The sequence below is a fragment of the Monodelphis domestica genome, chromosome 4 (genome assembly GCF_027887165.1).
Source record: "Monodelphis domestica isolate mMonDom1 chromosome 4, mMonDom1.pri, whole genome shotgun sequence".
Taxonomy (NCBI): Eukaryota; Metazoa; Chordata; class Mammalia; order Didelphimorphia; family Didelphidae; genus Monodelphis; species Monodelphis domestica.
The window spans coordinates 425,144,481-425,165,762 of record NC_077230.1 but is presented as its reverse complement, the minus strand read 5'-3'; the positions used below and the strand labels follow the sequence as shown (position 1 = coordinate 425,165,762).

At 39.6% G+C, this 21,282-nt stretch overlaps 2 protein-coding genes and 1 long non-coding RNA gene across 3 annotated transcripts in view; 2 read left to right on the top strand and 1 right to left on the bottom strand.

Annotated features, from left to right (window-relative positions):
• LOC103092368 (uncharacterized) overlaps nucleotides 1-21,282 on the top strand; it is a 1,666,349-nt gene that overhangs the window by 794,726 nt on the left and 850,341 nt on the right. The window lies entirely within an intron of this gene.
• Nucleotides 1-21,282, top strand: part of LOC107652289 (carcinoembryonic antigen-related cell adhesion molecule 5-like) — a 135,080-nt gene that overhangs the window by 80,959 nt on the left and 32,839 nt on the right. Inside the window, exons 4-5 of the mRNA XM_056825347.1 lie at nucleotides 9,325-9,600; nucleotides 9,965-10,216. Of these exons, the coding sequence (XP_056681325.1) occupies nucleotides 9,325-9,600; nucleotides 9,965-10,216 (528 nt within the window). The remainder of the gene's footprint in view (nucleotides 1-9,324; nucleotides 9,601-9,964; nucleotides 10,217-21,282) is intronic.
• On the bottom strand, nucleotides 4,053-13,279 carry LOC103097017 (uncharacterized). The gene is made up of 2 exons (XR_008918151.1): nucleotides 9,887-13,279; nucleotides 4,053-4,910 (listed from the first exon to the last, which is right to left on the bottom strand). It is a non-coding gene; the product is annotated as an uncharacterized LOC103097017 (long non-coding RNA).

The following is a 21,282-nucleotide window of genomic DNA, read 5'->3' as shown; positions in this document are numbered from 1 at the left end:
TCTTTTGTGTCATATGATTACATGTTGCTAGTTCTGACATAACATACATTAAAATAACATCTGACTTGAAAAATCCCAAGTTAAAATCCCAGAATAAGTTCTCCTCAACAGCATGATAACTTTTTCTGAATGACGTTGACATCCACAAAGTAGCCAGTATAATTTCTGTTCTTATGAAATAAACATTAAGGCTTGCTATTAATCACATGTAGACAACTCCAATTCATTGAAACCATTATGCATTGCAAGGTTTAACAAAACAAACTTCTAACAATGAGGTTTTGTGCTCAATAAAATCTGGCTAACATTTCACATTTAACAAGCAGTTACCACAATAAATGAAATTACATTGTACCATATGGATGCTGATATTTTCAGTCATAAAGGTCTGTGGAAGAAAAAGGGGGCATAGACCAGGGATAGCGGTAAATCCTCACCAGTACTAGGGCCCTCCTGGCATAAGAGCAGTTGGGAAGGGCAGGGCAATATTTTCTTCTGGTCAGATAGCCCCAGGGTGTAGGGAACAAGCATTCTTCTCTTCAGTCTGGCTTAACTCCTGGGCAGAGTGGCAGGGGGTGTCCCACTGAGTATAGGATGAGGTGGTCACTGCATGGACCTCTGTAGGGAGTGGGAGGTAAAGAGGGTGTAATGGGGGTGCCTATGGGGATGGCAGGGAGTACTGGGAAGGGAACATGGATGGTGGAGAGGGCACAGGAGAAGGTGGGAAGGGAAGGGAGGTTTCCCTCATGATATAGGGGGTTGGCTCCTCAGGGTCTCCCTGGAGCACAGGGGGGTAGTAGGAGTAGGAGTGCCCCCTCCTCAGGATAGGGAGTTGGTTAGCAGAGCAGCCTCTGTTTTAACAGGGTAATTTGGCCCTAAAAGGCAACTTTTCGATTTCTTTGGGGTGTCAGTAAACAAATCAATCCAAGCATCTATGCAGGGGATCTGATCAGGTTGACCTGGTGTTCCATACACCTTTCTTCAGACCATGTAGGCCATGGAGAAATTTTCAATCCCCTCTGAAGGCCATTTAACCCCAAATATGGACTACTCCAAATCACACAAGGTGCGGAGGGCACCAGGGGAAACTCAAATTTCATAATCAGCTGCTGTCTTCTTAAACAGCTGAAAATTCTTAAGAATGCATATTAGTGTGGTCTGAGAGTCTGACAATGAGGACTGACAGATTGTAACAAAGAAACTACACAAATATACCTGTGAACCCAAAGGGTTCCCTGCGATTCCAAGAGATATATCTTCTTGAAATCGGGCTCTGGACTTAGCGCTGCATATGACAGTCTACTAGACTTGATTAGATCCAGATTTCCAGAACAGAACAGACTATTGGAGTGAAAACATATCTCCTAGGCAAGTACCAGCCCTCCTAGGTACAAGAGCTTTGGAGCTCTGAGAGTAGAACCAGAGCTCCCAGGTACAAAGCCTTGGGAGTGAAAACAGCACTCTCAGAATAGCAGTGGTTCTCAACTTTTCTAATGCATGACCCTGCAATACAGTTCCTCATGTCGCGGTGACCCCAAACCAAAAAATCATTTTGGTGGCTACTTCAAAACTGTAATTTTGCTACAGTTATGATTCGGAATGTAAATACCTGATATGCATTATGTATTCTCCTTGCTACAAATGGAGAGGTTGAGAACCGCTGCCCTAGAGCAATACGATACCAGCATTCCAGATTAACCTAAAGGTGAACCAGAGCATAGCTCTAGAGCATGACAAATTACCAGAACAGATAGTTAGATGGTTTCAATACTTATCAAAATTTGTTCAGGATCTCAAACACCAGAACCAAGGGCAGGACAGAGAAGGCACCATTTGCTTCCTTGGATTTCTGATCCAATCCCTCTCAGGAGTTGGAAAACACATACTCTCCAAGTCCACACTCAGAAACACCCCCAAGACTCCTTCATAGGGTCCTGCTTAGCAAATGCTGCCCACATATGATTTGGGTTATATTTTCAAATGTAACTATTTCACTTCCATTACATTGATTATGATTAATTTTATCAAATGTATTTTCAGCTCTATCTTCTTTTAGATTTGAAATTTCCAAATTATTTACTGTAGGATGAAAAAGTTCAGCTTCTGGGTTCAAGCTAGATATTTTTTCTAAGGAAGTCTGTACCATATAGCTTTTTGAAGCTTTAACAGGTTCATGTGGGGTTTTCTGATTGTCTGTGAACTTTTAAAAGTTTTTTATAGCTCCTGTAACATTGACTGTGTGACAAGGAAATCACTTTTAAAAGACTGATATATATTAATTTAAGGTCGCCAAGGAATTCAGCTATGTAATTCCTAAATGAAAACTCAAGTCAGCCGTCAACCTTTTATGGAGTTTTAATTACAAACAGGAGGAAGAAAGGAATTAGAGATAGAGAGATAGAGGTAGAGAGAAAGGGGAGAGAAGGGAATAGGGCTTAAATACCCCTTCTGTTTAGGCTGGGCCAAATGGCCCAAGCCCTTAGATAGCTGGGGCTAAGAAAGGAGATCAGTCCCTATTACTCACGTGACCAAAATGGAGAATCAGTCTCAGAGCCCCCACCTTCAGCTTCCTTCAGAGCAAGCTTCTCAGAGCACACCGCAACCACTCCAAGAAACTCCTAAAACCCCCCTGAGTCTTCAGACCCCTTCTCTCTTTAAGGAAACCATCCAAGTTGCCTCCCCTCAGTTCTCCCATCTACCAATCACTGTCCATCAATTTCCCTGTGCCAATGGAGGCTCTAGCTTAACCCAGGACCACCCAGAGGTCTCTGGCTTTGCACATGTCTGTTGAAGGTCATATTTTCAAATAATTAAATCTTTGATCCTTTGCTACAGCCCTTCCTAAATCCTGTTACCCTGAGTAGGATAGAGATTGGAATAATTAAATTTTGATCTATGCTGCAGCCCTTCCTCAATCCTGTTAGGACTGAGTAGGGTGGAGATTGATTCCAAGTATCTCCATTGTATCAATTCTAAAATCAATCATGACTCAAAGAAATTCCTGTTCTATGCTTAAGCATAGGTCAAAGTCCTTTCCATTGTTCAGCAAAAGGTTTCTGTCCTAAAGTAATCTTAAGAAGGGAGGAGGGGGAAACTCTCATGCCAATGGGGTTCACATTCCAATAGCCAAGACCCACTATCAATAGGAAATTTTTCAAGTATGAAATTTCCCAATGGTGAAATTTCCAACATTTATAAGTCTAAGAAATTTTGAGGTTTACATCTGCAATAGTAACCTTAGTCTGCATTTCCCTATAATTTTGTTGTAAGGGAATTGAAATTTTGTTTCACTATTCCTTTCAACAACTTCTGATCATGTTTATGTGAGTTTCTAGGAATTCTTTTTGTCCTAAATTCAATCCTTGTGCCCAATCTGCACTGATAAAAGTTTTATAAATATGTTTTTGTTTTCTGTTTTTCATTCATGACTGGTTACTATGCCCCTTCTGTCCAAGTTTCTAATATTAGCTTGCATTGATGCAATGAGATTTTTAATCTCTTTATCTAACTCATGTACTTGTCTCTGCTTTCCACTCAATATTTGGTTTGATTTGTCACCATCATTTCTCAAAGACGCAGTAAATTCAATTTTCTGTTTCACTCTTGTATTTTCTTTTCTTTGTATTTGCTTCTGTTTCACTCCAGAAAATCCCTCATTGCTTGTCACATCCTGCAATACCTTTTTTTTTTCTATCCCTTTGTACCACACTAAGTATCTTATGATCCTGGCTTCATAAATTTCCTTTTCCATGGGATACTATTTCTGCATACTTAGGTTTAGCTCCTGAATTTATAGCTAAACACATGGCTTCAATGTCTAAAGCTTCTTGATCTGTCCATAGATTGCAATGGTTACAGCAAGAGTTTGCCTTTGATTTATATGTCTTTCCCTGTGTACTTTTATTATTATTTGACTTACACTTTTTCTTTAAATAACAGACTTTATGAGGTATTGTTATTGTTAAATTTAGGGGTTGAGACTGAATATAATAATTATTGGTCGCCAAGGATTTTATTTATAAAATCCTAAATGAAACACTCAAGTCAGAATGGAGTTTTTATGATGATTTAATTACAACAGGGGGAAGAAATTATTAGAGGGAGAGAGAGAGAGAGGGAGAGAAGGAAAGGAGTTTAACTCAAAATCTCTCTGGCTCAGGCTGAGCCAAGGTGGGAGTTTAAGGCCTTGGAGAGCCAAGGCAGAGAAGGGAGTCAGTCCTTATTACTCATGTGACCGATCTGAAGGAAAGCTGTCTGCAGGGCTCCTCCAAGCTTGAGCTCCAGGATCAAACTGTCATCTAGCCCGCTCCACAGGAAGTGATGAGAACTCCAGAGGCTGTTCCCTACCTCACTTCCCGTGCCTCACAAATGCCAATGGTGGCTCAAGCTTGGCTTAGGACAGCCCAGGGGGGCAGTTAGTGTTTTCGATTTGTCATTAGCTAGCACATGCCCCTGTAGTGTGCGCGTGCACATTCCTGGGTACTAGACCAAGCAAGATGGAGAGAATTTAAAAATCACAATCCCCCTGATGATGATTGGGGGACTAGTCTCCCAAATTGATCAATAAATATAAGTATCCTGCACCCCCAAAATTTCTAACTGCAGGTGTATACAAAATTTTACCCTCCAAGAGGAAAACTACAATAATTATAGATAAGGGGGAAATAGAGGAGAGAGAGAGACAGCAAAACGAATGTTTTTGCTGGGCGCATTGACAAAAGCCAATTAGAGGGCAGTTCCCTTTGGAAGAGTGTACATTCAAAATAATTGTTCAATCAACCTTCAGTTCAATCAACCACACCCAAATGTTCATTCTGGATCTTCCTGTAGTGTAAGGGTTTAGGTATTTTTCTGCAAACAGTTCATTCTCTGGATTTAGGAGTTAGCAAGCTTCTTCTCTGAAGATCTTTCTGAAACAAAAATTTAAATCTTGGATTTCATGAAAATACAATCCCCCCTGAAGAAGGTATTGTGTTAAGATTAAAATTTAGGCCAAACTGTGGCAGGTATTAGTTTCTCTCTGCTAGAAGTATTACATTTTTAGAGGTTTATTAAAGGTTAAGAATTTAAGAAAAATACAAGTAAGAAAAGCATGTGCCGAGGTGGGCCGAGAGGCCCATTCAATTTCACTTACATCATGAGAGACATGTCTGCTTGGAATCTGAAACAGGAAAGAGAGACAGCCATAGGTGGAGACTCTAAATAATAATTTGTGATCTTGCACTCTGGGAGATTAGAGAGAATTCTGGGAGCTAGCAAGGACTTCTGGGCATTGGAGTCTGGGGTTCATTTTTTGGAAGGTTTTGGTACATTTATTTGTATTTCCTCTTCTGTTATTTCCTCTGTACTCTGGGTTTTTCCTCCATAAAAAAATATCTAGGGTCAATGCCTTCTTGTTTTTCTTAGTGTTGGGAAATTGTTCTTGTGCACTGTTTGCCATCATCATGGTGGTTTTCCCTTCCATTTCTAGTCAGAAATCTAAGTGAGGAGGGAAGGCTTTCTATGTATGGTACTAAGGAGCTACGTTTTTGCCTGTGGCCACCTCTTGAATCTCTTCAGCTTCTACTGAATGCTGACATTCTCTGTGCTATCTACACTAGGATGCCCAAAGTCTGCTCTCTGAAACCTGCTGGGGCTTCAGGTCTAGCTGCTCTCAAGGGTTGGTCTTTGGTGGTCTTAGTCAGCTACCAAAGACCTAGAGGTTCCCCTCACTCACTCACTGATTCTAGCAGATACTGGTTCTGACTATGGCTCTGTAGATGGAAGAGGGAAGATCAGCTCAGATTCTGGTGGAAGGTTTTTCACCCAATAATAGTGTGGAGATGCCCAAATACCACATACCTTCAATGATGTGTCCTACTGTAGAGTCCCTTCATTCATAAGAATTTGTGTTTTGGGGGCCTATTGTTATAGTCTATATTGGTAGGTGGTAAGGAGAGGAAGAGTCCTAGGTCTAGACTGCCTCCATGTTTACCCAGAAGTCTCATTACATATATTTTTAAGATTTCTTATATAGCATTGATATTCATTGTTCCTTCAGTGTTGTAATTCAATTGTAAATTGATCTGATCCTGGGGACTTTTTCATAGGGAACTCATTTGTAGTTTCTTCAATGTCTTTTTATAAGATCAAGTTATTTAAGTATTCTATTTGTAATACTGGGAATCTGAGTAATTCATCTTTTTGTAAGAATTCATCTATTTCACCTACATTTTGGTTTTGCTGTCACATCATTGGTCAAAATAAGTCCTCAGAATTTCTTTAATTTCAACTTCATTGCTAACTCATTCATCCTTTTCCTTTTTGTTATTAGTAATGCTGTGTTTTTCCCTTAATCAAATTAACCAATTGTTTATCTACTTCATTGTTATTTTTATTTAAAAAAAAACAAATCTTATTTTATTTAATTCTTTTTTTTTTACTTTTGATTTTATTTAACTCTCTTCTGATTTTCAGTATTTCCATGTTTGTGTTTAATTGTTAAATTAAATTAAAAAAGTTAAATCTCCTGATCTTCCCAGGAAACTGGAGTCAGTTGTATCCACAGACAGACCTAGAGAGGTTAAGATGCCCTAGATCACACTAGATGTCAACTGATACTCTCTGAAACTTCTTGGAGTAATGAGCGAAAGTCCTTCTGGTCGTGGTAGTACCACCCTGAGGACAGAAGGAAACCTATAGCAAGAGAGCAACATCTGAGACCAAGGATGATTGCATGAGCATGATTCGCATCTGATCATAGTGGGGCAAATGATGGAGTGCATCCTCAACCATGAAGGGATTAGGTTGGATGTGAGCCTGTTTAAGGGTTTCAGCACTATTATAGAGTCAGTGTAGGAATCCTGTTCAGTTCTCCAAGGTATACCAAATCATTATTGGAACAGAAATGAGCAGGTAGTCAAGTCCTTTAAAACTGTATCCTGTTTGACCCGTGGAGTCAAGGAAAATCCCTGGGGCTGTTTCCTTGAGATACAACTTGCTGACTGTTCTCCTCCATCTCTCTTTCAATTCATCTCCATCCTGCCCTCTCCCTGTTCCCTTTGCTGCCTCCCCATTATTTTCCTCTCTGTCTTCCTAGATCTTATCTCTTTTATTTTGGGACTTCAAAAGTCTAGGTCTAGCACCTCTACTTCTAAAAGCAGATAAATAAAACTGTTTCCTAGAGAAAAAAAAATGTTTAAAAGAAAAGGAGGAGCAATGAATAACCCTGAAAAGAAGAGCAATGAGATATACAGGGCAGTAAATACTGTGAAAGGCAATATTAGGGAAGGGAGAGAGACCAGGACCCTAGAGAAGGTCAAGGAATTGAGGAATCATCTTGATTTCTCTCCCACATTTTAGAAGACAGACTAGGAGAAAGGAGAGTTGGAGGCAACACAATCCTACTCTTCCATTTTCTGGTAAAAAATAATAGTAGAGTTCCCAATCAGAGTCACTGCTCTCAGGATTCCAATCATAATCCCAGCTTCTTCTGAAAAAAAGTCATGACCCCCTCTTAAGAGTTTATCTTTGGGGGCATCTGGGTAGCTCAGTGGATTGAGAGCCAAGTCTAGAGACAGGAATTCCTGGGTTCAAATATGGTCTCAGACAATTCCTCTGTGTGTAACCCTGAGCTAGTTACCTAACCCCCATTGCCTAGCCCTTCTCCCTTGGAATCAATACATAGTATTGATTCTAATACAGAAGGTAAGGGTTTTTTAAAAAAGTAATTGTTCTGTGATAGAGACAAGAGAAAACAAAGGGAGTCTGAATGTTGCTTTTAGGAGAAAAGAGATTGACACATTCAGAAATAGTTGCTACCTGATTATTATAACCCACTGAGCATCCCATGGCAGGGGCATAGAGACCATTATAACTCTACCAGGCCTGAGAGACACATCTCCTCTCCACCTCAATTCTTTTCTGCTTTGGGCTAACCATATCTAGTACCCTCAATTGTTCCTTCAATTAAATATGTGTGTGCTCATGTCTCTTCTCTGCTCATGACTCCCTATTGACTACAGACTATCCTTTAGTGGTCTTAGTCTAGCATTAAACTTTAACCCTTCCCAAAATGGCAGCAAGCCTTTCAGATACTTCTGGCCATGCATTGTCTGCTCAGACAGTCTGGGTCTACCTTTGGTACTCAGACTCACACTCTGAATTTTCCCTCCTCTGACCCTTTGTTCAGGCTATGTTCAGGTTTTACAAAGAGATTTTATAGATGGTCTTATTTGATCCAACAACATTATTAGGGAGATATTATTATATCCATTTAACTGATGAAAAGACTGAGACATAGATAGGGACTTGCTAGTAAGTCAGAGAGCCAGTAACATTCTGAGACAGGATAAGAACTCAGATCTTTCTCACTCTTATTCCAACACTAGTCACTATGCCATGCTCACTGTTCCTTCATATTCTCCCCCCACTTCAAAAGGTGGCTAGCTGACCTCAGATTTGTCACCTTCCTGGTCAGTCTTACTTGGATTTACTAGACATAAATGGGAGGCTCACTCTTCTTTACCTTAAACTTCCCAACAGAGACCTAAGGACAGAGTGCAAGCTCTTCCAAAATAACACAAAGAAAGGTCAAGGAAGCTGAAATATTTCTTTGGAAATTAATCCTAAGACAGATGGCTAAGGATGACTCAGGAAGGAAGCCTGGCTATCCTACTGGATACTGCCTACTGTCGTCGGAATGAGAGGCATTACTGTGGGTTTAAAATCTCTAGATTTGAACCAGGTCTCTCCTGACTCTCAGTCTGAGGCTCATCCTTTTGTACCCTGTTACTAACTGATTTATTCCCACTTTCTGCTTTTCCTTTTATTTCCTCTTCAGAGTAAAAGTAATGTTTCACTTTCTGAGCACAATATCCCCATAGCCTGTCTCTAGGCCATCCTCTCCAGCCACCACCAATATCCTCAACAAGGCATAGAGGTAAGTAACCCTGGCTTCTTGAAGTCCAGGTCAAGGAAACATAAATTCTTGTTGGTTCTTCCAAGCTAGAATGGCCTCAAATCCAAGTACAAGATGCTAGATGAAGGAGTCTATCATCTCTGGACCAACTTGCCTCAGCCCAGCAAGACTGAACACCCGGGGCTTGGGCTCCTTATGAATGTCTTTGTCAGCCACAGGAACTGAAGATAAACTATTTCCTAAGGCCTGGAGGACTTGTGATCTGCACCAGAGAAAGGGGTGTCCTTGCCATTGAAATCACAGGTTCTTGGTCTCTGGCCTGAAGCCTTGGCAAGGTCTTAGACAGGCCACTTCCATACCACTTATTTTATTATAAGGTAAGAAAGAGAACTAACACAGTCATTTTCTGTCTATTCTCTGCACAGCGCCTCTGTCCACACCTATCATTGTCACCTCCAACAATACTGCAGTGGAGACCAAGGACTTCTCATTCACATGCCAGGCTACAGGTCAAATTCACACTTACAGGTGGTTCATAAACGGACTTGCCCCAGCTGGTAGCAGGATACAACTGTCCCCGGATAAGAGCACACTCACTATCCGCAGGCTCACAAGAAGGGAAAACAAAGGACCCTATGTGTGTGAAATCAAGAACCCATTTTATAGCAATAGGAGTGATCCATTCACACTGGACGTTACCTGTGAGTAAATTTGTTCTTCCTATATAGTGCATGTGTATAGCCTGGTGGTGTGTTCCCAGAGGTCAGGATAATTCAGTCACTTCTCTGAGCTAAAGATTAAGGCTCTGAGTTTCCCAACTCCCTTAACGTTTATTGAGTCAGCATTGGTCTTGTCATGCTTACTGGTGGAGAGTGGCTGACCTGGAGAAAGTCCTAAGGTCTTCCATGTTCAGACCCAAACTCAAAAAGTAGAGGAGGAGCTGTGCATTTCCCAGCTCAAGGGAGGATCAGGGAGACACAATGGTACCTGTTGATGGGTTCCCAAATAGGAGATGCCCCTTCTTTCTTCCACAATCTCAGTATGGAATCCTTCTCTTTCCTCCAGATGGCCCAGATACCGCCACGATTGTCCGTACAGTTGACGAGTACCCTATTGGGGCAAATATTACCTTGAGCTGTTCTGCTACATCAAACCCACCAGTCCAATTCACTTGGTTACAGAATGGACAACCTGTCAGCAACTCAGCCACATTTTCTTTTATTGCATCCCTGAGTCTTGCTGGAACTTATACCTGTAGTGCGGCCAACTCATTCACTGGTTTGACGCGCACCGCAACCAAGAATGTTATAATCTATGGTGAGTAGCTGGATTGGGCTCCCAACTTTGTGTTGGGCTTTCTCCTTCCCTGTCATGAGTGAAACAGAGATTAGTGACATTATGCCCTCCTGGTCCCATGGCATAATGTGTTGTAGTAGAAGGAGCCCTGAGCTCAAAATCTTAAAACTTGGGTAGAATCCTTGCTTTCCTGTCTACTATCTGTGTAGTTAGTGTGTCTACTCCTTTCTCAGCCTCAGTTTCTTCATCTGGAAAAATGGATGATTTTTGCTCTGTATATAATATGATGCTATGAGGAGAAGGTCCTTTTCACATGGTAGGTACAAAAAGCACATGAGTTGTCTTCATCCTGGTGACATACAATTTTCTTTGTCTCCCAAAATTCTAGCACTGCAGCTTCAATGACTGACCCATACTTTTTCCTCCAGTCCATTTCCCTTTGTGTTGTGGACCCAAAGAGTATTTCTAGTCCTGGTTGGAGTATAAGCTATGGTTATGCAATGGGGCTGGACTTGATCTCCTTTAGCAGATAAATTCTGGAGTTGGAAAGGAAAATTTAAACTTTGTCTCCTTTTATACACAGCGATTCACCATTGCACCTATATTTTTCCTCTTTGTGGCATAAAATGCCGCATGGAAGCATGTCTTATTTAACCTGGTTCTGATCTATTGGCTTTAGCATCCAGTTGTTGGGTCTACAGTATAATCCCTGCTTCCTAATTAATTGACTAGTCTGTCTCTCCTAGGTAGAGATGACAGACTTTCCACTTCCCTAATCACACTCGTGTGTAGCAGGACCATAGAGAGATCATCTCTGTCCTTATTTTATTTTTATTTAATGGAGCTTTATTGTTACAAACCTCAGGGACATCCCAACTTCCTGTCCCTGATTCTGGGGATGTTTTGAATGGAGAGCAGGGGGGAAGAGTTAGAATTGTGAAATGCATAAGTGACCTTGGGAAAGTCAGACACTTTAGAGGAGGGATGATTTTTTGTTGGCCTAAATCTGTACATAAAGATCCCTAAATTCCACATTTTAATTTAGCATTTAAATTATTTGTGTTATTATATTTTCTTATGTTAACTATTTCCCAATTACCTTTTCACCTGGTTTAGGCATCACCTGGGAATGTTGCAGGCTATGTATTTGTCAAACTGTGTTCTAAAGTAACTTTTTCTTAGTTTAATTTTTTCCAATTAACCAAAATCTATTTTCTGTCCCCCTTGTCCCCCATCTGACTAATGAAAAATAAAATTTTGGGGAGAAGTATGGACTGTGCCTGCCTGTAGCCACAAAATAATATGTTCTTGGGTGGACACCTGAGAAGGAGAAAATGGGTGAAAGGGATATAGAGAAAGAGGGAATATAATAAAGGAAGAAAAACTCAGAGACAAGGCTTAAAGAGCATGGTATCCAGCCTCCTCTGGTGTGATCCCCTGATGGTGGTAGAGAGAGAGAGTGAGCTACATATGTCCGCAATCTTTTATTGGAGGATCAAGGAATGAGGAATGGGAGATAGCTAATGATCATGTGACATGGCATAAGACTTCACATTGACTCAATTGACAACCACAAGATCGAAGAGGAGGAGTTTAATTAAGCATGTGGCCTGGTATGCAATCTTGTCTGACAAGTTGGGAACTAGGACCTTGTGGCAGCCTACCCAGGAATTCTTCTGACCTTTGGACTATAGATTTGGAGAGTGGTCACAATTAATAAAGGACCAATTAAATATAATTATCAAGAACTAACATGCCAATGAATCTGGTACATGAGCACATAGGTTATGATATTAATACATTAATAATACTTTCAAGATTAGAATATACCTGAAATGTGACATGGACAAATAAAGAAATCTAATTCCCATGCTCAAAAATTATCTGTTGCAACATACACCCTGAGTCCTTCCCATTTCTGAAGTGAGACAGCTGATTTCATAGGAAATGTGTAGTTTTTAGTGTAGGAAGTAATTTATTTCATCATGGGTCTTCTGCAATCCTGGTTGTCCACTGCATTGATCCGAGGTCCCAAGTCTTTCAGAGTTGTTTGCCTTCAGAATATTGTCATTATTGTATAAATTATGCTCTTGGTTCTACTCAGTTAAAAAAATGGAGGATAGGGATATTAGAATCAGATAGGATGCAGAAGTAGCTCAGGAAGCTGGCAAAGTAGATGGAATGTAATAAGACAAATGTTATTGTGGAATGATATCAGATCCTATCCTTAAGTACAAAAAAGTTCAAAGCCCCAAAAAAGCAATGGCTTTGATGGGGCAGTGACTGGTACCCATGCCATAGAAAAACAGTTGAAGTAATGAGGGATCATTGATTTAAAAAAGGATAAAATGGAGATTGACTTTTAATGCCATGTTAGATTACATAAAGAGATCTTGGGGATGTCTGAGAGAACCACAAACTTAATATCAGTTGGTAAGGTAACAGGGGAGTCGTAGTTCAGTCCTTTCCCCTCCCCCAGGGCAGTTGAAAAAAACATAATGCAAACTATTTTTTTTAACCCTTACCTATCAGCCTTAGAATTAATACTATGCAATGAGATTTAAGTGAGTTGCCAGGATAATATAGCTAGGAAGTGTCTGAGGCCAGATTTGAACCCAGAATCTCCTATATCTAGGCCTGGTTCTCAGTCCACTGAACTTCAGAGCTACCCCATCCACTAATGCAGTCTTAAGAGAAGCATGTCCACTTCTTAGATTAAAGAGATAGCCATCCTTCTGTACTATCAGATGACACTTGAATTATTGTATTTGGTTCTACATGACATAATTTACAAGGGGCATTAGTGAACTGGAGAGTGTTCAGATTGGTGAGTCTGGAGTCACTGAAGATCAATTGAGGGAGTTCTGCATATTAATCAAAGGAATGCAAAGTTTTGGGGAGAGTCCTGATAGCAATTTTCTGGACTCTTATGTGGAAGAGGAATTAGAACTCTTCTGTTTGGCCTCAGAGGGCTGAACTAGAATCATAGAGGCAAAAGGTGATGGGAAACAAAACCCTTGTGTGTGAGGAGAAATTCTTAAAAAGTCATTATTAAGTCATATAGGAGAAGGGGTATGTGGTTGAATGGAGAAGGAGGGGCTGGTCAGGGGGTGGGGAGGTAGGGTTAAAAGATTGGGGGTGTGGTGGGGTGGGGAGGGGAGGAGAGGATGAGATATAGTCAGAGGACAGGTGAGGTCAAGAAAAGGAGTCACAGTAAGGAGGGCAGGGAAAAGGATGGCCAAGAGACCAAGGATAGAGATGGTTAAGGTAGGGATAGAGAAGACGGTTGTGGATTGGGTAGTGAGAAGAAGAAGTAAATTCTTGAGTATATGGGCAGTGGGATTGAGAGTTATATGGTAAGTGAGGGTAGTGAGGAAAATTGGGAGGAAAGGAGATGGGAGGAGTGGGGAATGAGCAAAGTCTGACTGGGAGAGGAGCTGTAGGGTTCAAGTCCTGTTTTGGGTTAAAATGAGGAGAGACTTCCTCACAGTCTAGGTGGGATGATAGGGTGTTTTTCTTGCTAGATCTAATCAAGGGTTCAGGAGGAGGAATTGAAGGAGTTAAGCCAGAATGATCTAGTTCCAAATAAAGAATAGTTTCCTCACTGGAGGGGATGGTTAATTTATCAAGATGATATGCCCACAAGAGCCAGTATTTATAATCTTTGTAATCTTTGTTTTTAATGACTAACTTCAAATCTTTTAAGATCTTGAAGTCAAAAGATCTGTATTTTGGCCAGGTAAAGGAATTTGTCCATCTTAGGCTTTGCAAAGTTTTTTAGCTTTCTTTTTTTTGGTCATCTAATTCTCCTTAGGAAGATTAAGAACACCCCAGGAATTAAAAAGTTTATGCAGGGGTGAATCTGGAAGAATATTTTTCTTGATTTCCATTGTCTTGTTGTAATATTTCCCATATGGTCTAGTCTGTCTGTTTTAATCTGCCTATTTAAGCTAGTCTGAGAATTTCTAATTGATCATTATACAATGAAAGGTCCCTCTATTAATCCTTATACTCAAAAATCTAAATAACCCCCCCAAAAACTAACTCCTTACAGAGTTTTCTTCTTGCCTTCAAACAGGCCTGACTTAATCTACTCTCACTGACTAAAGATTTAACCTCTAACTTTCTAGCCTATTCTCATTCATAAATTTTCTTAGAGCAATTTATGAAACTCAAAAGGTCAGTTTCTCTGTGTAGAGATGCTGAATGGAGCCCCTCAGCCTCCCTCAGTCAGAGAAGAAAAGGCTTCTGATAGTTGCTCCAAACTGCTCTTTAACTGCTCTTTAGCCTCCCCTGTGGTTCTCAAGGGAAAAGCTCTCTGTAAATCAGAATCATTCTAAATTGTCTGTATTTCTCCACTCTAAAATAAACAGTATCTAAAGTCTCTAAAAGCTTCTTTGGCTGTCTGTCAGTCAAAGATCCAGCCAACTGCTCCCAAGCAAGTCAGAGAGAGGCAGGACCCCTGAGGAAGTCAGAGACTGGACCCAGAACTTACCAACTGTCTCTCTTTATCTAGACCTCTGAATGTAATGGGGTTGAGATCTACTTCCTTGGGTCTCTCAAAGGAGACAACAGAAAAGGGAAAAACCCTTTCTCTGACCTAGACCCCTGCTCCTAAGGAGACTAAATAGCTAAGTAAAACTCATGTTAATCAACATTACTATTTTTAATAGAATTCATTTTAGATTCGTTGGACTCTTGTGCACTTACTTGAGATCTTGCTCTGCAATCTGCATCCTCTTTTTTCCTGTCCAAGCAGGGTGGGATGGGGATGGGGGGAGGAAACAAACTTGAATGGGAGAGACATGAGGCCTCATATTCTGCCCCTTCAGTTTTATGGCTGTGGATGTGGACAGAATAATTCCATGGGGACTCTCCCATAGAGGTGCTAGTGGGTTCAGGCTTAGTTTTCCAGGTTTTCAGATACATGAGGTCCCCTGGCTGTGCTGGGTGTTGGGTTTCCTGCCTACCCCCAGTAAAGACTTAGAGAAAGTCTTGATGAATAGGCCTAAAGTATTAAGAGAACTGTGTAAGAGTCTATGTTTCAGGGTCCAAGAGGAAGTCAGTGGTGAGGAAAGGTCTGCCATGAAGGACTTCAAGGGGACTCAGCCCCAAATGATCTCGAGGGCCTATTCTAATTGAAGTGGGCCCAATGCAGAGTGCATGGACCCATTAAATCTTTGCTTCCTCAAAGAGTTTGGTAGCAGTTTCTTTCAGGGTCTGGTTCTACTTTTATCTTTCCTGAGTACTGAGGATGCCAGGAGCAATGAAGATAGTAGGTTATGCCCAAAGTATTAGCAATCATAGGAATAATCTGTGAGGTGAAGGTGGGATCATTATCACTTTAATAGTATGATCTAGTATGAGGAATTACCTCACTAAGAAGGGCTTGTTACATATTCCCGTTTTGTGTTCTGCTAGAGAATGCCTCTACCCATCCAGTAAAGGCACCTACAAAAACTGAGGACCCTATACCTTATAATTTAAATTTACTTTATATTAAATTTATTGTAAACATAAATTCTGATACTCTTGAAATTATTTTAATTGTAGCATAATTTCATATAAAATAACATATTAACATAATAACATAATATCAAAACAAGTGGATAGTTGTACAGTAAAAAAAAGAATATCTAAGTCATTTACAGTTGATGTTCATACAATGTTGCTCTTACTGTATGCAATGTTCTCCTGGTTCCACTCACCTCACTTTCCATCAGTTCTTGAGAGTCTTTCCAGGGATTTCTAAAAGCATCATGTTCATCATTTCTTATAATACATTAGCACTGGCCAGGCAGTTGTAAAACAATGGTCAATGGACTCCCCATTTAGTCCAAAGACTCAAACTCATACTAAAAAAAAGCATAAAAAAACCTAACGTATAACCCCAAAAATATATAATCAGGATACAAAATTGGGTAATGTAATTTATAATTGGAGGAAATTTTAGGGATTTTCAAAGTTTGGAGATGGAGAAGGAAGTCCTCAGGGTCCTCTATTTAAAAAAATGAAAAGAATGGAGTGGGGAAAGAGGGGATTTAGTTAGGTTTCTCAGTAAATTGAGAGTCAGGTCTGGAGATAGAAGGCCCTAGATTCAAATCTGGACCTAGACACTTTCCCGCTATGCAACCCTGGGCAAGTTACTTAACCCCCATTTCCTAGCCTTACTACTTACTCTTCTGCCTTGGAACCAATCCTTAAACAGAATGTTAAGAGTTTAAAAACAAAAACTAAAAAGAATTCTGATGAATTATATCTACCAATATATGTGAAACAATAGATGATTGATGTAATCTAGTTTCCCATGACTGGCTAACAGAAAAAAAAAATGGAAGAGAGTACATGTGACAGTACAAAGTAGAATCTGTTTACAACAAAAAATCTGATTGGTCTTTCTGATTCTCACAACAAACTAAATGCATTTTGTGCCTCATCTTGATTTTATCTCAACTGTTTGAAAGGTTATATCAGAAATACAGGTACTAGACCCTGAGGTCCCTTGAAAATTACCTTTTCTTGTCTACTTGGTTATCACCATTTAATGGATTAGTTTCCAAGTTTGGCAAATGGGATTTTCAGCTTCATGTATGTTTTTTTTGTCCTATGCATTAATTCTTCCTCTTAACTGGGTGAGAGGTTCAGCTAATGGCTTTTTCTTGTCATGTAATATTTATTCGGATTTTGATGGTATGATAGACCTTGGCTTCACATATAGAAGAGTGATAAATGGGACAATTGGTTGGCTTCTCCCCCTTAATCAAAAAGTGAGTTAAGACAAAGTAAAAAGGGAAAATAGCTAAGTGCAGGAGGCACCTGAAAGTAGGGTGGGGTGGGAGACAAGAAGAAGGATGTCTGGCCAAACTGTTATAGGTAAATTTTGGAAGGGTAGAAGGAAGGTTATATACACAGGGAGAAAGCACAATTATATAAAATGAACTTATTAACAAAGAACGGATGAAGGTAAAAGGGAAAAGGGAAAGGGTTGCATCTGATTCTTATTCCAGTTATTAAAAGCACTATCTAACTACACTAAACTAAAGCCCTAGGTTTTCTAAGGGTAGTCCAATAGAGAACTCAGAATCTCACCACAGAGTCCTTGGCAGGTTGGGTAGCAGGAATATAGCTTTTGGGTCCTCAGACATTCCAGGGAATAGAGAGAAAGGCTCCTCTAAAATGCTCTGTCCACCAGAAATGTATGGGAAATCTTCCTTTCAACCTTGTTTGATGGTATTCAAGGCAGGTACCTTGCAAGATGTCCAGGAGAGTCCAGGAGAGTTCAGATATATACCCTTCAAGCTTGACCTTCAGCTACAGACAGTTTACCCTTCAACAGCTTGGAACTCTGACCCAGCCAGCTCATGGAGAATTCTGAGTCTTGGGGTCTGTCAATCATTTCTTTGCATCTTTTGTGCACTTTGTAACTTCCCTCGCTACAAAACTAAAAACAGGTGGAACAGAATCCAGCTCAATCCAGCATAGACAGCATCCACAAAAAAACAAACAAACAAAGTATAAACCTCCCCAAAGCAAGTCAGCCAGGCTACCACCATGTATATATGGTAACGTAGCAAATAAAAAGGGAGCTCTGCTCAGAGTTATGTGTTTATTAATAAAGTTAGACAGAGAGATAGAGATAGAGAGAGAGAGAGAGAGAGAGAGAGAGAGAGAGAGAGAGAGAGAGAGAAAGAGAAAAAGGGAGGGAAAGAAAGATGAGAGAGGGGGAAAAGAAGGATAGATGGAGATAGAGAGACAGAGAGAGAGAGAAAGACAAAGAGAAAAAGGGAGGGAAAGATGAGAGAGAGGGAGAAAGAAGGATAGATGGAGAGAGAGAGAGAGAGAGAGAGAGAGAGAGAGAGAGAGAGAGAGAGAGAGAGAGAGAGAGAGAGAGAGTTCCTTTAAGGCAAGATCAGGTTGAATAGACCTGTTTCTTCATTGGCTGGTTTAGGCGTTATCCTATCACACAGTAGTGGCTCCCCATAGAGCTGAAGTATTAGGAACCCTAAGAGATCCCCACCTGGGTTTAAAAGTTTCTCCCAGCTCATTTACTTTCATAAGTTATGCCATTGTGGCAATATTCTTCTGTCTCTTCCCCCTTTACTAGGAAGGCTCAAGGTTGACTCTATGCCACATTGTGACCCACCTTAATTGCTGATCCTCATGCTGATGCCAGAAGCATCAGGTGTTAGACCCAAAGCATCTAGGATACCCCAGGCACTTAGCAGGACCCAATATAAAAAGCTTGGTGAAGAGATCCCTCCACTCTAGGAATATTAACATATAGACAAAGGTCAAAAAATAATCTGGAAAAAATTAACAAAAGACAAAAAACAGAACCAAAGAAAGTTACTTTTGTGAAAGGAAAGATCAAAACAAAATCAGAAGATAATAATGCTAAAATGGATATATGTGAAAAGCATAAAAAATGTAGGATGTTGTGAGACCCAAAAAGAACTCTTAGAGGCTCTCACAAAGGTTTTTTTTTTTTTAAATCAAATAAGGGACAGCTAGGTGGCACAGTGTTTACATAGCCAGACATGTAGTCAGCATGACCTCAGTTCAAATCTGGCCTCAGATATTTCCTTGCTATGTGATTCTGTGCAAGTTATTTAACCTTGTTTACCCTGTCCTTGCCCTTTCTACTTAAGAGTTTTTATTGTAAGAAAAAGTAAAATTGTTTTTTCTCTAAATCAGAGAAGTAAGAAAAAATTTGGATAAGAAATGAGTGATGCACAAGAATCATAAAAAAGATTCAATAGTTGGGTAAAAATATACAACAAATAACTAAGGAAACAATTCTCTAAAATCTAAGATGGGTCATATGGAAAGTGAAGCCCACAAATCCAATAAAGAAAAAAAGTTCCAAAAAAATAGAATTGACTAAATGGAAAAGAAGGTACAAAAGCTCAACAAAGAAAACAATTTTCTAAAAACTAGAATTGGGCAAAGAGAAACTAATGACTCCCCAAGCCATCAGTTACAATCAAACAAAATTAAAAGAATGAAAAATAGAAGAAAATGTGAAAACTCTCTTTGGAAAAACAATTGATCTAGAAAATAGATACAGGAGAAATGATCTAAGAGTCATTGGACTATCTGAAAGTCACAATCAAAAAGAGAGTCTAAGTACCATATTCCAAAAAAAGTATTAAGGAAAACTGCCTCATAATCTCATGTGAGAAGGAAAATAGAACCTGAAAGAATCCACTGATCATCTCTTGATAGGTATCCCAAAATAATAATGCCCAGGTGTATTAGAACCAAATTTGAGAATTTCCAGGCCAAGGAGAAAATATTACAAGTGGCCTGAAATAAAAATTTAAATATCCTGTAATCCACAGTCAGGATTACAAAAGAACTAAGGAGGACTTGGAATATGATATCCCAGAAGGCACAGGAGCTAGGATTGTAATGCAGAATTAACTAGACAGTAAAACTGAACATAATACTTCAGGGGGAAAATGCATTGAAAGACATTGAAAGAGTAGAAGACTTATCAAGCATTCGTGATGAAAAAAACCAGAGATTAATAGAAAATTTTATGTTCAAATACAAGACTTGAGAGAAGCATAAAAATGGTAAATATGTAACAGAAAACTTAAGGGATTCAATAAGATGAAAGAGATTATAGTTCTACATAGGAAAATATGTATAACTCTTTAAAAAAAGCCTTTTACCTTCTACTTTAGTTTTGGTACAAAGTATCTGTTCCAAATAAGAAGAGAAATCAGTGTGAGGCCATATGGGGTTAAGTGACTTACCCAGGGTCACCCAGTTACCAAGTATCTAAAGCCAAATTTAAACCCAAGTCCTCCTGACTCTAAATGTGACACTCTACCCACTGAGCCCTCTATCTGCCCCTGATACTTGTAAATCTTAAGAATTTTATCACAATTGGGACAGTTGGAAGAAGTATACACAGAGAGCACAAGACTAGTTCAAATAGAATTGGATGATATAAAAAAATAAGGGATGATGAAGAGTACTGCATGGGGAAAAGAGGGAATGAAAGATCAAGATTAATAACTTTACATGTGGAGTCGGGAAAGCATTAATATAATGAAAATTAATATAGAGGCATGGTGGGCAATGCTCACACCTTACACTCATTAGAATTGGCTCAAAGAGGAAGTATATCTACACTTAATTGACTTTTGGGGCAGGGGAAGAGGGACTTGAGAGACAAGAGGGTGAATTGGGGAAGGTGGTGGTCAGAAGCAAAACATTTGTGGGCAGGGAAAGCTTGTAAAGAAAGAGGATAAATGGTGGAAATGAGATGGAGGAACACACATAATTAGACATCATAACTGTGAATGGAATGGGATGAACTTATCTATCCATAAAACAGAAGTGAGTAGCACAGTGAAATTGAAAACTAGAATCCAATAATCTGATTTTTATAAGCAATACACTTAAAGCAAGGAGAAAGACACAGAGCAAAGGTAAAAGGCTGGTGAAAAAATCTATTGTGCTTCAGGTGAAGAAAAAAGAGTGAGGGTACCAATCATGACCTCAAGCTAAGGAAAAGTAAAAATAGACTTAATTTTAAAAAGATAGAAAAGAGACAGCTAGGAGGCTCTATGAATTGAGAGTGAGACTTGGAGACAAGAGGTACAAGGTTCAAATAAGTGCTGAGACACTTCTAAACTGTGTGACCCTGAGCAAATCACTTAATCTCCATTGCTTAGCCCTTCCAGTTCTTCTGCCTTAGAACCACAATGCAGTATTGAGTCTAAGACAAAAGACAATGGATTTTATTAAAAAATAAAGGAAGAAAATTACATCTTCATAAAAGGAATCTTAGACAATGAAACAATATTGGTGCCAAACCTATATGTACCAAATGGCATAGCACCCAAATGCCTAATGGAGAAGTTACATGCATTACTGGAAGAAGGAAAACTATACTAGTGGGGGACCTCAACTTTCCCCTCTCAGAATTAGATACATCTAACAAAAAAGACGTTAAGGAAGTGAATAGAATTTCAAAAAAGTTTGATATGATAGATTTCTGGAGAAGACTCAAGGAATAGAAATAAATATATTTTCTCTCAAAAACAAATAACACCTACACAAAATGTGGCCAT